This window comes from Macrobrachium rosenbergii, chromosome 53 (genome assembly GCF_040412425.1).
Source record: "Macrobrachium rosenbergii isolate ZJJX-2024 chromosome 53, ASM4041242v1, whole genome shotgun sequence".
Taxonomy (NCBI): Eukaryota; Metazoa; Arthropoda; class Malacostraca; order Decapoda; family Palaemonidae; genus Macrobrachium; species Macrobrachium rosenbergii.
In genome coordinates, this window is record NC_089793.1 from 42,983,822 (window position 1) to 43,001,031 (window position 17,210).

At 37.6% G+C, this 17,210-nt stretch overlaps 1 protein-coding gene across 1 annotated transcript in view; it reads right to left on the bottom strand.

Moving 5' to 3' along the window:
• Window positions 1–1,557: 1,557 nt before the first annotated feature.
• LOC136834419 (homeobox protein ceh-22-like) overlaps window positions 1,558–17,210 on the bottom strand; it is a 277,730-nt gene continuing 262,077 nt past the window's right edge. The window contains exons 5-7 of the mRNA XM_067096998.1: window positions 7,236–7,442; window positions 5,770–5,844; window positions 1,558–3,104 (exon numbers count right to left, since the gene is read on the bottom strand). Of these exons, the coding sequence (XP_066953099.1) occupies window positions 2,295–3,104; window positions 5,770–5,844; window positions 7,236–7,442 (1,092 nt within the window). The 3' untranslated portion in view covers window positions 1,558–2,294. The remainder of the gene's footprint in view (window positions 3,105–5,769; window positions 5,845–7,235; window positions 7,443–17,210) is intronic.

Here is a 17,210-nt window from a genome sequence, read left to right on the forward strand (position 1 = left end):
TGTGTGTGTGTGTGTGTGTGTGTGTGTGTGTGTGTGTGTGTGTGTGTTTGTGTGTGTGTGCGTTTGTATATTTTCCATTTATTTTTTTACATTCATTGGTTTCATGTTTCACGCCTCTTGCAAGCTATAATTTTTATACTGTCACCTGTTTAGAGAAATACCTTGTAAATTATAATCACCAGTTTTGTCATACCCTGTATTCAGTAATATCATCATATCGGTTATTTTAGATGTATGCCTACTTCCGATTAGAAAATAATGTCATGAAGCAAAAGAGTAACCGTGCTATGTTTTGGCAGATTTGCCACTCCCCGTCGATATGTCAGCATCCGTAGAGAAAGAGGAAATCAGTTCTTCATAGTCATTTTATTACTCTCTCTTCCTTATTGCCTAACTTTACTGAATAAATTATTTTTCTACTTGACTCATCACTCTCTGTTGTAATCCCACTTTACAGTGTTTGTTCCAAATGCTTCACTCTTTCAGATTTATACATCGCTTAAAAAGCGATGTATAAATCAATATTCTTTGAATTTATTTGTTAGCAGGAATTTTTCATGAAAGTTTTCTGCGTTAATGCAATAGTTTGTTTTAGTTTTTACTTGTCACATGATGTGTTCCACTTGTTAATTTTGTAATTATGGAAGTGTTTTTTAATGCCTCGATAGGGATTCTTGGTATCATTTTCCGGTAGGTATTTTGAGATTATGTTTTTCCCTAATTTTGTGGTAAGGGATTTTTAGTCTTTTCTTAATCGCTGTCATGTTTACTCTCCCGCATTTTCATTTTCAGTTATTTATCTCTGTATTCAAAATCCTTTGCTCTTCGAAATTTATATCTGATTTTGCATTTAAATGGTCATATTTTCCCAAATTTGTGGTTAAATTCATTTGAGGTGTTAAAACTTCAGCACCTAGGCTGTAATTTGTACTGTATTTTTATCATTAATTTACTTTCATCTTGAATCCTTATTGTTTGAATTTATAAGCTGTCGTTCGCAATATGTAAATAAAACAAGGATTTTTTTTATCTCTCATTTCGTAATAATATTCACGGAGGGGAGGGAGGGAGGGAGGAGGTACTTTTCCACATTACCCATAAAAGTAAAGGTTCTGAAAAATTACATGAAATTCTATTTCACCTTTTTTTAAGACTCTTAGTTACATTAGTTCTTAGCCTGAATTTTTTGTTTCACCTTAGGCTGAATATAACACTCATTTTCTTCTTCATTGCAGCCTTTTCCCATTTGTATTAAATATTTTTATTTCTTATGGCACCAATAACTTAACAAAACTACATTAAAATGAGCTTGACTGTGTGGCATGCTTGTAATGACCGAGGTTTGCATGAAGAAGATATATATAGTTGCAAAAAATGGTTGTAGTTTATCCTTGTTTCTTTATCTTTATTTTCACGAGACTACATCATGTGTTTTTTCGTGCTAATATTGGATTTTCAACTCCCGTAACGATTATTTTTTTTTTTTTAGGTTCAGTCATCACTAATATGCCACCAGAGTCATTTGAGGTTCTTTTTGGTTATCTAAGAAACAACATATTTTAAGAAACAAACATATATTATTATTAGTTATTGTTATTAATATTATTATTATTTCCCATCTCGCTCACATGACAAAAAATCAGAAGAAGATTGAAATAAAAGAATAACACATCAAAGATGAAAATGATTAACATTACTCTCAAACAGGTTGAAGACATGCACTTTCTCATCCTTTGTCTCGAACAAGAAAATCAAATGAATAGAAGGAAGAGAAAAATTCATTCAACGACAATACAGCATCACGATCACTAAGTACATTTTGGTCATTAATCCTTAATAATTTACGGTATAATTCGGTTCACCTTTGTATCACTGTCATCATCATCATCATCATCATCATCATCGTTATAATCATCATCACCTTTTCTTCATCCGTGTTTTCTTCACCTCACCTTTTGTGTCCTTTCTTGTGTTGTGTCTCTACGAATTACTAACAAGAAGAGAATCAGAGATGCGTCTACACACGCATGCACGCACGCACGCACGCAAGCACACACACGTTTTCTTCAAGTGGTTCATTTTAATAAGGATGTTTTTTTATAGGAGGAGGATGGTGGCGTGTGAGGGGAGGGGGAGCTATACGGATAGAAACCATCAATGGGAAAAATAATAATAATCCTCTCCTAATTAATGAAGCTGTCACTGACAGAGCCCTCGATCGAACAGGTATGAGAAAGAAACGGGAGAGGGAGAGAGAAAGCTTAAAAAAAATGACTGTGGGTTGCGATGCTTTATCAAGATGACGCCTCGCTGTCATTTGCTATCTTCCCATTTTCGTGTAATTTTTCCTTCGGGTTTGTCTCCTGGCATAGGGCGGGGAGCGAAGGATAGTGCGTCCTTTCGGCGGCCTTTGACCCTGTGGGTGGTGTTGATGATAAGGAGGTTGATAATGGCGATGATGATGATGAAGAAGGTGTAGGTGTTGACAAGATATTCAGGGACCCAGCGGGGCCGCCCCCACCTCCACCTCCGACACCGCTGCCGGTGCTGCTGCTGCTGGTCGGTGGAGACACCCTCGGAATGATGGTATGCGATGGGGGCGTGATAGGAGAGCTGTGGGCGTGGGCCGCGGGACTGAGCGTCTTCGGGACGGGGCTTCTTGGCCCATAAGCTTTCGGTGGCGAGATCGGTCCCGGTATTGGCTTTATAAGGGAGGTAGAGGTGGTCGCGGGGAGGGAGTGCGTTTTGGGTGGGCTTAAGGACTGGGCAGAGATGGACCCCCCTCCTGTGGGTGATGGGTTGCCCGACGAGGGGGAGGCTCCTGTTAGGTTGCTTTTGTAGGACCCGCCGATGGGCGACGGCACGAACTCCTTGATGACGATGCGGTCCTCGAAGGTGGTGGTGGTGTTGTTGGAGTCGCTCTTGCTGAGGTCCTCGGGAACATCCGACGGCGGCGGCGGCGGCGGTTGATGGTGGTGGTGATGATGAGATGGAGGAGGAGGAGGAGGTGAAATCACCAGGCGGCCTCCTCCCCCTCCTCCTTCCCCGGTCCCGTGAGAAGTCTCATCGCTGCTCGACAGGTCACTGGTAGCGCCATTGCTCAACTGCAAAAGAAATTCGAGATTGATATGGTACAGGCATTTTAAAACTAATAAAAGCATTCTTCTGAAAATTTAGTTATTACGCTCTAGACGATTAAAAATCCCTTCAAAATCCCTTGAAATTCTTGTTAGAGCAATTGTAAAGTCTTGTAAAGGGTGATCTTGAAGGACCACAAATATGTATTTATAAGGAAATGCGTTCAGAAAAATTTTAATTTCTTGAAAATAATTTTATTCGAGACAGTATCGTCTGTTGAAAAATTGTCTTGAAAGTTTTTGAGACTATTTTGTGTTTAGAATGAGGATCAGAAAATAAGTTTGTTGTAGAGAGTCTAAATGAAAAGTGTAATTTACACAGCAGAACCTCACTTCAAAGACTGAATAGATTATAAATTTTTTTTTGAGAATTTTTCAAGACAGGAAAATATCTTGTCGATAAGCTTTAAAAATATTTGTGGTCATTACTAACTCACGTAAGTTTTAGAACTGATTTTAGCCAGAAGTCGTCTTGTTATATATTCGATATGACATAGTTAAAAATTCTGGATACTAAATGTTATGTAGATTTTATTAGAATAAATTCATTGAAAAAAAAAATTATTTAGATCTCTTCGAACTAACAAAGAATGTATTTCCGATTCTCATGGCTATTAATATTAATTTAAACGCTAATTTTTAAATTGGGTTATGGATTAGTAAGAATATACAGTATATAATATATACGATATATTATATATATATATATATATATATATATATATATATATATATATATATATATATATATATATATATATATATATATATATATATATATATATATATATATATATATATAATATATATATATATATATATATATATATATATATATATATATAATGTGTGTGTGTGTGTAAACGGAGGTATGAGTTTTTACATGATCGTTTACTTTTGTGCGATGGAAATATTTGTTGACATTTCTCATATAAAAGAAAAAATCGCGAGGAGCATCTTCCGTACATTCTTTCTCACGCAGCCAACGGGATGACGGGTCAGCGTACCCGACAAAGAGCAGAGAAAACCGTCGGGCACGAACTGGTTAACAAGGCTTTTTCCGTGCATATATGATGTGTACGTGAACGTGCATCGGGGCACCTGCGTGACGCCATCGTTCGTCTGGTTTTTACGAAGCAGCACTTAAGATGGTAGGCTGGGACTGAACTAGGTAATAGAAGTGATTATTATTATTATTATTATTATTATTATTATTATTATTATTATTATTATTATTATTATTATTATTATTATTATTTGCATGCTCGGTTAACCCGTGAGGTCCTTTGCTCAATGAAAATGAGCAAAGTCAGTAACCTTTTTCTTTCGAAGGTTACATGGCTTTTGTTTCCAAACTTAGTAACTATGAATGAGTTTGCGATTTGAAAGTTTAATGAGAGTTTTTCTTAGCGTATGTTCACCAACGCAGGAGTGGAGGCGATTTAGGAGGTTGTTATGAGGGTGTTTCACTTAAACGGAGGGTCAGGATGCGATCTGGGTTATGAGTGTTTTGTTCTTAATGGATAGTTTATACTTCTGGCGGTGCCTGGTGGGCATGTTACTGGAGGAGATGGGTTGGGTATGCTGTTAGGGGTATGGGGTTCACCACTGTGTGAATCCTGCCTTTTGTTTTCAGTTTCTTTGTTGCTGTCAGGTCAGAGTCGTGCTCTTCACAGTTTGCTTCGTGCAGTTACAAATGAATCTTCACGGGACATACGAGTAATAAGATCAAGTGTAATGATCCCAGAAGGCTCAGCAACTGGGGATTGATTCTGGAAGCGACTGTTGTCTAGTGTTTGCCAAGAGCCAGCCTCTTTTTTGGAATCAGCATGTCGAAAAGATAAGGAATCATTGGCCGAAGCCTCTTTTTCACCTTTTGGCGCGGGTCACTCAAGACAATTTTTTTTTTTTTATGATTTTACCGTTGTTGTAAAATGTTTCTGGTTGCATTTCAAGTAAAGTTTCAGTGAATGATGCTTTTTAATTGTCATATAAAAACTAAAAACCGATGTTAGTTCATTCATAATAATTGAGTTTTGAGTGAACATTTTAGAATACCTAAGTTCAGTAAACCTGTTGTTTACAAGGCTTATTCCTTTAATAATTTGGTAATAAGTAAATGAACTTAGCATCACTGTTAATAGCATTGTCTACCCTCCACTCCTTTCCCACGAAAGACCCCTGAAAGTCACCTCTGCGATATGTCCTGTATACGTATAAAAGTATAGATTCATAGATTTATAGGACAATGGGAAGGAAAATGACCGTGTCTAGCCTAAACCCGAAGAAAGGATTATGGATGCAAAGTGCAGATACCGAATCCTGACAGTGGCGGGAAGGAAAGAAACATTCGCTGTTCCATGCGGTCTGGGGATCGTTAATTTTGGTATCCTTTTCTTTTAAAGTCCAAGAAAGATTTTTAGTGGAAAACCTTCGTGCGCTGATGTGCATTTCGCCCCGTGATGGAATTGGAAGTAAATGAGAATTTTGTTGTGATGTTATTTGAGATGGAGGGCTTTCAGAGAGAGAGAGAGAGAGAGAGAGAGAGAGAGAGAGAGAGAGAGAGAGAGAGAGAGAGAGAGAAATCCCCACTTAATTTGTTATTCTCCTGGAAGAGGAAAGCGTATCTTACCTGAGAGGGGCTTGTCGGGGAGCTTCCGCCGTCGCTTGGAGCGGGGTTAGCTGCAGAACTCTCAGCATTCAGTCCCTGGAATGGAAAGAATCGGGGATCAGAAGTCCAAGTCTCTCGGAATTTCGCTGAATTTTATCTCCAGAAACAATGCTTCATTATTATTATTATTATTATTATTATTATTATTATTATTATTATTATTATTATTATTATCCGGCAGTCAGAAATAAAAATCTATTGAAATAATGAAATCTTCTATTGGAATTTTGTATTCTGAAACAATCCTTAATAATAATAATAATAATAATAATAATAATAATAATAATTATTATTATTATTATTATTATTATTATTATTATTATTATTATTATTATTATTATTATTATTATTATGCTGGCTTCTTTTTATTAGCAAATGAATATGAAAGCATATAACTAAGTCTAATTTATAAAAATAATTGTTTCTGTACGTTGATCCAATTCAGGGTGATTTTACAGGGTGCGAGTTGTTACTATGTGGTGGCCAATTGTTTTTGTTGTTTTTACTGCGTATATATTTGAAAAAGTAACCTGGAATCAGACTCTACTACTTTTTTTTCCATATTTTTTTTTCTAAGTCGTACATCCTTTTCAGTTTTCTGTAAAAGAAAACTATTGAGATGGCTGTTTGTCTGTCCGTCCTCACTTTTCTGTCCGCCTCAGATCTTAAAAACTACTGATCATCCACCCTCCAATCATCAATCGTGCCAAAATGCAGCCTTCTAGCATCAGTTTTTTATTTTATTTAAGGTTAAAGTTAGCAATGATCGTGCGTCTGGCACCGCTATAGGTGCCGACAACACAGGCCACCACCGGGCCCTGGCTGAAAGTTTCATGGCCCAAGACTGAGAGTTTCATGGGCCCTGGCTGAGAGTTTCATAGAGCATTGCACGCTGTACAGAAAACTCGATTGCGCCGAAGAAACTTCGGCGTATTTTTTACTTGTTATATTACTATTGTCAATCTGTAAGGACGTCCACCGCTGTTAAAATAAAAATTTCTTCGCTCTCAGTATTATTTTCTTCATTAATCTTACGCCATTTTCCTCGTTTTGAAGTGAGCAACGATCTCCAGCTATTTAGTAATTGCGTTCATTCTTGAGTTTTAGAAAAGAAATCCTTACCTTACCAACTGTTCCAGATAGCTGTTACTATTTCTGTATACCCTCTTAATCCTGTCGGCCCCGGATATATCTATATTTCTGACTTTCCCTACTTCGCTTTGGCCTTTTGTCCCATTCCAGAATCTTTTCAGTTTGAACTTTTTCTCCTTTTTTAGGATATTTGTTTTGCTTGTAGCCTTTCCATTAGTTCTTTTTGGCAGTTTCACATTCCAGGCTTTTATCCACCTCACAGGAACCCCGACACCTCCCTCCATTGCCCATTCCATAGTTGAATCGTAAACCTATTTTTTTTCCCCGTTGCTCACCTTGTTATGATCCGATGAGGAGGAGGAAGAGGAGGAGGAGGAAAGGGCGTTAGCGCCGGAGTTGGCAGCGCTGGAAGCGCTGTTGCTTCCAGAGGCTGGTTTCTTGTTCTTGCCCGTGGCCGCGTTCTTATGCTCGATGGCCTCAGCGTTGGTGATTCCGTCCTGTTTCTTCCACTTCGTCCGTCTGTTCTGGAACCATATTTTCACCTGGAAGGCAGATATGAAAAAGAAAATGTTAATAGTAATATTGCTTTCCTATTTGGTTATTCAGCGTTACTTAAAAAATATCAGGGCTAAAAAGATTACGTATGGTATTACCTTGAGTCAGTATTCATTTTTAATTTTTGAATTGGTAATTTTATTCCTTAACTTAATTTCTAGAGGATTGATGGACAATTTTTTAAAAGAAATGTTAAATGATTATTCGATTTCCGTATTTCATCTTCAATTCAGTACTGAAGTTAAAAATTGATTGCTTTAATGAGTCTTATATCAGAGTTTATTCACGTAATGTTAGAGGACAGTAATTTGCACAGTATTGAGGTAAAATGTCATTTTCCTCACTGATGTTTCACTACTGGTGGTTGGAGGCGGGGCCCGTTGTTTTTGACCAAAGGTGTTGTCAATTTCTACCGGAATTGTGTGGTACCCTTAATAGGGGATTCAAAAATTACATACAGTATATTGTCACTAGGGCCGAAGCGTTTGATGTAAACAAGCATTTTTCTTATTTCATGGAGTAGTTAATATGCATTTAACCAAATAATATAGAAATAATGAGGACGCCGCCCAGTTTTCCGTAGATTCGGGTTTGAAAAGCTGTAGCCTACAATGCTCTAGGCCTAGCAAATTCCAAAACTGATAACTGCTGTTTCACAACTAAGTAATTTAAGGAATGTTTTTTTCATAGAATATTTTATACCAAATAACTCTACCCGCACCAGTCAGCATATGCTTTCTTTCGTCGTTCTTTAGGGATGCATTTTATAGGCTGCTCCTCCCTCACGAACAAAGGTGCCGATCTTGGATGACAAACATGGGCGTCTGTCTTTTGCCGCCACCACTGGCTGCTTTGGATAAATCTGGCATGAAGATACAAAAATAGACCAGAGAATGTGGCCTTGTGACAGAACCAAAATTATTGATAAAAAGAATTTTGACGAGAAGTTTGCAATTCATTGCAGCTCGCCATATTTAGGCTTTGAGCTGTAAAATAATATATAAATGTTATTTTGCGGTTCTTCTCGTATTTTTAGTGAGAGTAAAATGGTATTTTCATGAACTGTAATGCTGATGATTTTCTACTTGACAATTATTGGTTTATATACTTTGACAGTTTATTTGCTTTATTCATTTAATCTTAACAAGAAAATTTACAGCACATAGGGAAAATTGGTTCTCCCAGATGCTATGAGCTATTCCCCCATCCACCTTCCCGAGAAAGTTCGACAGGAAAAGGAAAGGTTTAATGCATTTCCCGGCCACCGGTGAAGAGGCATCGGGCCCTGGAAGGATGGTTGGGGAAGGTGGGGAGGGTGAATGAGAGGTCCAAACTAACAGAGGCCCCCCCTCCCCCAACTTCCCCAGCTCTATCTCTCTCAAACGTATTTTTCTTTTTACCAAAAGGTTAAGTTGAAGATGATGCACAAGGCTTATCCATTCCACCCCTTCCTCCCCCGCCCTTCAATCTGCTTCAGCTCCCAACTATACTCCTTTCTCTCCATTCCACCTTGCCCTCTCCCACAACCCCTTCCCCGGTTCCTCCCTCCTTTCCCCCTCCCTCCCACTTTTCCTTTTGTTTTTATCCTAACTTTTTTCAGCAGATTACCAAGCTGCAGCGGAAGGATACATTATTTTTCTCGGTTTGTGTGTGTGAGTGTGTGTGTGAGTGTGTATGTGTATATATGAATGAGAAGTGTGTGCGTAGCAAGGCAGGATGCTCCAAAGTTTCACGGAACTCTATTTAATGTAAGTTTTCGTCTGTTTTAAGCGTCTAGGAACCATTTTTGCAAGGGCGGCGTACATCTCTCCGTGGATGTTGTCCGACTTGAATTAAAGATCATGGAAGTGGGGCAGATTTTTCAAAGGTTGGAGAGTCCTTTTTTTTATACTTATGACTAATTGAATCGCTGTGCGTTGTGTTTCGTCTCTTGCTGGGTTTTATGGCTGTATGGGCCTTCGCCGCTGTTTGTGATATGCTCTCGTAGTAGGTGTTTGTAAAGTCCTTTTTAATTCTGTGGGAAAGTAGCAGAGAGTGGAGGTGAATATGTGTTTCACGAAAGAACTCTTCATGTAGTAAATGTGGTTTTAATTTTCCGTTTGTTAAATCTTACGAATTGTACGAAAAAAATTGGGTATATGAAGAAGACAGTGAAAAATGAAGGGAAATATTCAACAAAAAATACTTTCAAATATTGTAGAGTTGCGTTATCCCTCGGATGATCATTTCTTTTCAATTAGATGAGGGTAAATTATATTCAACGTGATGCTAGTCAAGAGTAAAGGAAGTATTTGTTTGGTGACAACTTTACTTCAATTGTCATGATGAACTTGAATGAACTTTGTTTTTTGTAAGGAATATTTTTCGGCTAGGAGTGAATTTATTATTTAAGAAAGGCGTCCCGTTATCTTCGCTTCTCTACCTTAATCTTAATGGATTAATTTTTGGAAGCCCTTCTATCGGCTGTCATTCCGTCAGTTAGGCAAGGCCTTTATTGTTTTGATAGGTAGAAACTACATCTCATATTTTTCTTGGGAATATATATATATATATATATATATATATATATATATATATATATATATATATATATATATATATATATATATATATATATATATATATATTATATATATATTATATATATATATATATATATATATATTATATATATATATATATATATATATATATATGTAAAAAAAGAGTAAATGAATATTCTAAATACGTTATGTATGGTTACTCAGCTGAGGTGAAAGAATATCTCGTCTTGTCCTTCTTGATTTCAGCTATATGATTGTATACAATTTGACGGATTACTGATCACTCACATCTGTTGCTTTCTCTCTCTCTCTCTCTCTCTCTCTCTCTCTCTCTCTCTCTCTCTCTTCACCCCAGCTGTGACCCATAACATTCGTCTAACCAGAGAGAGAGAGAGAGAGAGAGAGAGAGAAAGAGAGAGGAGGGGGCAATTCAAACGATCCTATCTGTTAAATAGGAAAGTTCGGAGGATCATGTCTTTTAAAATGGACAAATCTCCTAAAAGACGAAGATGTAATCCTCTGTGGGACAGTCACAAAAAAATATATATTATTCTAGTTTCTTCGCGTCATTCATTTCTGTCTTTCATTTTTCTTCTTATTTTTCCTCTCTGAAGATGAGAAAGGCACATGTCATCTTCATAGTCATCGCCCTTTGTTCAGTTTAATCTGTCGTTGATCCCGTTTCTAGTAAATCTCTCTCTCTCTCTCTCTCTCTCTCTCTCTCTCTCTCTCTCTCTCTCTCTCTCTCTCTCGAACTTTTAGAAACGCAGTCATATTTATTAATCTAGTCGCCACTGTCTTTTCTTCGTCCACATCCGATTTCACAAGGAGCTTTATATCACCTCTGGGAGATCTAAGTAGAATGAACTGCCAAGAGAGAGAGAGAGAGAGAGAGAGAGAGAGAGAGAGAAGAGAGAGAGTCCGAAGTGTTTGTTGTGTACAGAATAATTTCTACTTTTCTGATTGGCATTAAGAAACATAGACTAATGTGGCATGAGAAAGCGAAATGACAGACTGAAGACTAATGATTCTACAGGGATAGCAGTTAATCTTAGCTGTGTTTTAGCTACAAAGCGTCACTGATGCAAAATTTCTACAAAGAATAGAGAGTAATGGAAATCATTGCTGCGTTTAATATAATGGCTCTACAACGTCAACTTGCATTCATGATTCTATAGAAGACGCGTATTTTACTTGGGCGCAGATATGTTAAAGAGAGAGAGAGAGAGAGAGAGATGGGGGGACAGGGCTGTGTTATTCTTGGAGAATGGTTTCTTTTTGTCATTTCTAGGATAAACTCGCGTAATTATCCGCTGCCAAATGTTGGTTCTAAACAGCGGCTGCGCCGGGTAGTTGAATGTGAAGCTAATCCCCCGGGCTAATAAACTCGATCCTTTCTCTTCAGTTTTCTTTAACTATCGCCCTAACTACTCTGGTTAACTAGTAAACCAGCGGTAGACAAGGTAGTTAAAAGACTAGCGGATAGGTAGTAATCCCCTCCCCGCACCCTTACCCCTGCAAGTCAGCGGAAATAGAAATGAGTTAGACGCGATTGTTGCGAGAGGGGAAAAATGAGGGGAAAAATACGAGCGGGAGGAAAGAAATGGGGAGAAATAATGCCGAGTAATGCCGATAGATGGCGTCATAACCTCCGCAGATAGAGCTTGAAATGTGGCCATTATTGAATTGAAGACGCTGTAAAAGAGGCGTTTTATTTAGTGCAAAACTCTCTTGGCCACCTGTTTTCAAGTTCCCTTTTCATCTTATTTCTTTACCGCTGCTCAGTTTTTTCAAAGGAAGAGAAAAATCTTGTCATCGCATTTCATAAGAATCAACGTATTGAAATTCTGATTGTTTTTTTTTTATATTGGTTAATTTAACTTAAAATTGCAACCATGGGAAACAAGAGCTAATCGAGGCTATATTGAAATGTGTTAATTTTCAGTATGTCACCAAATTGAGAAAATCTTTACTATATATCACTACATAATACCACACATCACCTAAAAATAGACCTCAGTGTTTATATTATGTTTTTTCCCATTGCGCATTGTTCTTGGTATATGTGATTCTTGTCGTTGCGCTTCTCATATAAAGGAAAAAATGAGGGGCAAAAAACAATCCAGTAATACTGTATATATGTGTCTTGTTCTAAAATAAATTGCTTACGTCCAACAGATGAAACTGTTGCTGATTACTCATTTCAGTGTTCTTTGGACGGTTATGAGTTATCAGTGATCCGTAATCCACCTCTCTCTCTCTCTCTCTCTCTCTCTCTCTCTCTCTCTCTCTCTCTCTCTCTCCTCATATCATAGCTGAAATATCTATGTTTTATAGGGTCAATTGTGAGCGTCGAGTGGCGGGTTTAAGGGGAGTCAGAAGCCGCATCTAATACCTCTTAACGAGTCACTATAAACGGTTGACCCCTTGATAAGTGGGCCATTTTCCTTGGGATTTATAGTGTTTACGCATTATGGGTGAAAATGTGCCGTTCCCCATGTCAAGGGGAGACGGAGGGTTGATTCCATGTGTGTGGTGGGGAGGGATGAAACTGGCCTTTGGCAGGCATTTATTGTGAGGCGGATGGAAACTTATTATAAGGGGAATAATAATAATAATAATAATAATAATAATAATAATAATAAGAAGAAGAAGAAGAAGAAGAACAAGAAGAAGAAGAAGAAGAAGAAGAAGAAGAAGAAGAAGAAGAAGAAGAAGAAGAAGGGCGATATGAGACTGTAAACCTCGGAAAATGAGACTAGCCAAGGTACTCTATTAAAGTTATGTGCGTTTTCTCTTACGAATACAAGAATGGAATTACCATTATTATCACTTACTCTGCGTCGTTCACATTTTCTTTCACAAACATCAGTAAGCTGCCGTCTCCTTCAGTACACATCAATAACCTTGACAAAAAAGGATGTTTAAAAAAAATGGGTTGATAGGCGCCGACCCGTAATACAGTGAAAATGTGATCAATTTTTTGTCCTTTGGAACGCGAGTCTCATATAACGTACAGAAAATCGTTCATTAGTGTCACTTAATTCTTGCTACTGATAAACAAAATGAATTATCAGGCATACATAATAATAGCAGAACTCTTTTAATTTTATAATTCCCTCGTTGTTTCTAAGTTCCTTGTTTTCTACTACCTTACGTCGTTCGAGAGGATAATCTCTCGGTTCCTTAGGGCAATAGCTCATTTTCTCTCCTTCATTTTCCTTCTCCATATGTCTGTCTTTACTTTCTACCAGTTTTGAAGCGTATATATATGTATATATATAATATATATGAGTATGTGTGTATATATAATATATATATATATATACACATACGTACAGTATAAATAAAAACACACGTATATACATATATACATACACACACACACACACACATATATATATATCTATATCTCATCGGATTATTTTTTTGCAACCGTAAGTCTCTCTTCGGTTCTCTGTATCATGCACGCATATACAATAAACGACCTGTCTTTTCATAAATCGAACGAAACTTTTGTAATAATAATAAAAATAACTGTGACTAAATCTGACACTCCCGTTAATTTCTTGTTGTCCTTTGTACATGATTGCAGAATATCAGTAATGCTAGTTCGGAGGTTGTGCTTTTTATCAAAGTTTGTTGAAGGTTGCGGTAAGGTGCATCGGTGCTTCCGTTTTCTACGTTTTTGTTTTGTTTTGAGTAAATTTTCAGATGAAAATCTCAGGGTGTCAAATTAAAAAAGCTTTGAAGGAGGTGGTTCTGACGCTCCCTTCGGGGTTAACCCCGTAACCATTATGATGGAGTTCCCATCACCTTTTTAGTGTGGGGATGTGTGTGGGTGCTGGTTGTGGCTGGGAGGTGGGATGGCTGGAAAAGGAGACGGTAGCCCATCGCGACGTTCCCTGATTAAATAAGGGAGAGAATAAATGTATTACATACGTCAGATCCAATTCGTATACGATTTAGCGTTGTATATCCCGGTTATACTTTTTCATGAAACTGCATCATTGGCAATTTCCTGTATAGCTAGCTGTAGGATTTTGGAATGATAATCGTGTCGTTTCTTTTTATCATTTTAACAAAGATATGATGCCTTGAACTTCAGTAATGCCAGAAACTGTGTTATTTACACACCAATATGCCATAGATGACAGATTTATGTTCATTTTCAATCTGTGGGAGATGAAGGAAGAGTCCCTTAGTCATAAACGGAAGAATATTTGGTGACATAGAACTTTAAAAACCAAGTTCATTGTTGCACTTCCATTAACGTCTGGTTATATATATTATATATGTATATATACTTTACATATAAAGTATATATATATATATATATATATATATATATATATATATATATATATATATATATATATATATATCACCAGCATGCGGCGATAAATGAAATATCCCTGAATTGTCCCCAGAGGGTACCAGAGGGCGAAGATGCCGACAAGGCGAGGTAGTCACGTGAATAAAGAAGGAAGAAGGATGAGGGAGGGTTGGGTGACGTTAAATTCTCTTCTCTCCTCTATCAGCGATCTTTGAGGGGAAACATCCCTCTCCCCTTTCCTCCACTCCGGCGAGGGGTGCTGGCCACGAATACTGACAAATCCCGAGGTTTACGGAGCAAATAAAAAGTCGATCAGAGACAGTCTTCCCCATTACCATACAGATGGCCGTATCACTGCCAAACATCGGGACTCGAGAGGGATACACCGTCCAAGAGGAGAGTGAGTGCGAGAGATAGAGAGAGAGAGAGAGAGAGGGGGGGGAAGGGGAGACAGGGGTTGGGGGCTGGTGTTATTGGGGGGAGAGAGAGAGAAAAGAACTAGTTATAGATTAGAAGATCCAGTTGTTATGAACATGATTTGTGTTGTTAGTCCCCACTTATACATAAATGCACACAAACACACACACACACACACACACACACACACACACACACATATATATATATATATATATGTGTGTGTGTGTGTGTGTGTGTGTATATATATAAACCATGGAAACTCGAACATTGCAGTAAACAAGAACAGTTAGAAATTTTGTAACATCTTTTCCAAATCAAGAAGATTTGTTAAGAACCGCTAGCAATATTTGAGAGTCGTTGATACAGTCGAGTGATTTTTTGTTAATTTTGGGGAACTTGTTCTTAGAACTGCAGAAGTACTTCAGAGGTAATTAATTTGTTACTCCCTGCATGAGGATAGAGGAGTATATGTATACTCTGTCACTCGGACGTTAGGCGCACTGACTTTCTGATTTTTGCAGTGGTACTTGACCTCAGCAGGAGGTTGAGGATGTCGCAAATATCGGTGATCGTCGGAAGAGATGATTACTGTCGCAGCGGATGGTGATTGCCGTAGAAGATCGTGGCATCTGGAAAGGTTTGTAGGTTCGCAATTGCTGCAAAGGTGGTGATCATTGCAGAGGATGGTGATCACCGCAAAGGAGCCTGTTCGTTATTGAGGTGATCGCAAAAAAAGGTTGTATGCTCACCGCGGGGTGGTAATCTTCACAGGAGATGGAGTTCGCCATAGACAGTCGTGATCTTGCAAAGGTCGTAGGAGATCGTGTTCATTTAGCTGATCGTTGTTTGTGATTTATGCGGCGATAAGAAGCTTAAAATAATCAGTGTGATTCTGTATGCGAAATATGCCTTTTGTTTAACCTTTTATGCGTGTAATCCCAATTACAAAAGCCTTATTTACACTCTCCTATTTGCATTTTATTCCACATTTTCTAACTCATAACTCTAAAGGAAGAACTGTCATCTGGAATTTTCCATTTTTTAATAAACTTAGTACTTTTTTCTAATTCTGGAGGGTAATCCCCTTTGCTGAACATTGTTTCGCATTTCTTACTTGTAAATGCGTATTTTCATACCTGTTTTTTTCATTTTTACACCTCTCTAACATGCCGACAGATATTTATTTGGTTTTCTGACTTTTTCAAGATAACGTTATTTACACTTTCTTAGCCTGTAAATTACTCATACAGTATTCATAACTTAGTCTGACCTGTACTTCCTGTATCTTGTTTATCTTTTTTCGTCAGGTTTTCTTGCCATTTACCTCCGATTTTCGGAATTTTTTCCCAACCATCTGCTTTTCAAGGGGGAAGGGGCCGGGTGGTAATGGGCTTTTGAAGCTAACTTGTCGGCCAGTCTTCTCTTTTCTTTTCATTATTCCATTTGGTATGTATGTTGCTACGGTCTGTTTGCACACACATACATACACACATTATATATATATATATACTGTATATATATATATATACTATATATATATATATATATATATATATATATATATATATATATATATATATATATGTATATATATATATATATATATGTGTTATATAATGACTTTTTATGTGACTTTCACAATAAAGTAAAAGCTGACAGGATTATAGTCATCTGTTGATTCGAAAAATAGAACAAAATTCCATTAATTCGGAGTGTCTGCGTTTTCTGATACAGAAGAAAGAGTGAAAGCAATTGTTAGACAATAGGATAATCATAGATATACATATAGGTTTGAAAATATGAGTAAGGATGCATGAGAAAGCAATTTGACGTCGAGTAAATAATTTTTCAGAAACGGAAGATAAGAATTAAGCACATATGAAAAATGAAATTTCATCTTCCCGCGAAGGGCGGATGTGAGAGGGACTCTCCCCCAACTTCAATATAGTACTCATCTATCGAGTGACTCAGCAACACGTTAAACTTAAATGGCCGGAGGGGGTCACGATGGGAAAGATTGCGGGGTGGAGGGAGGGAGGGAGGAGAGAGTCTATCTAGGCACTTAAGAGATTATACATAAAGCTGTATCAGGTTTCTCGGTCCATTGAAGACAGGGAAGACTGAAGAGACAGAAGCCAATTCACGGACTCGACAAACCATGATAATATCGAATGGGCACAAACTTGTTTTCGCGAGAGATTGGTTTTAAAGTGAATGAATGCTGTTGCGTTCTTCTTGGTTACTTGAAATCATTCTGTTGGGGTACTTATGCTGGTCGAGCATACTTTTTTTTCTACGCCAGACCATCAGGCATTCCGACGAGCAGGACCCTAAAAAATACTTTAATTTGGTAAGCAATTCATTTTCATAAAAGGTTTGAACGTGTGAAGAAGTGAAATAGAATTGGTGGCACTTCCTCGATCTTTGCCTCTTATTGTTCCTCAGCAATCCCTCCC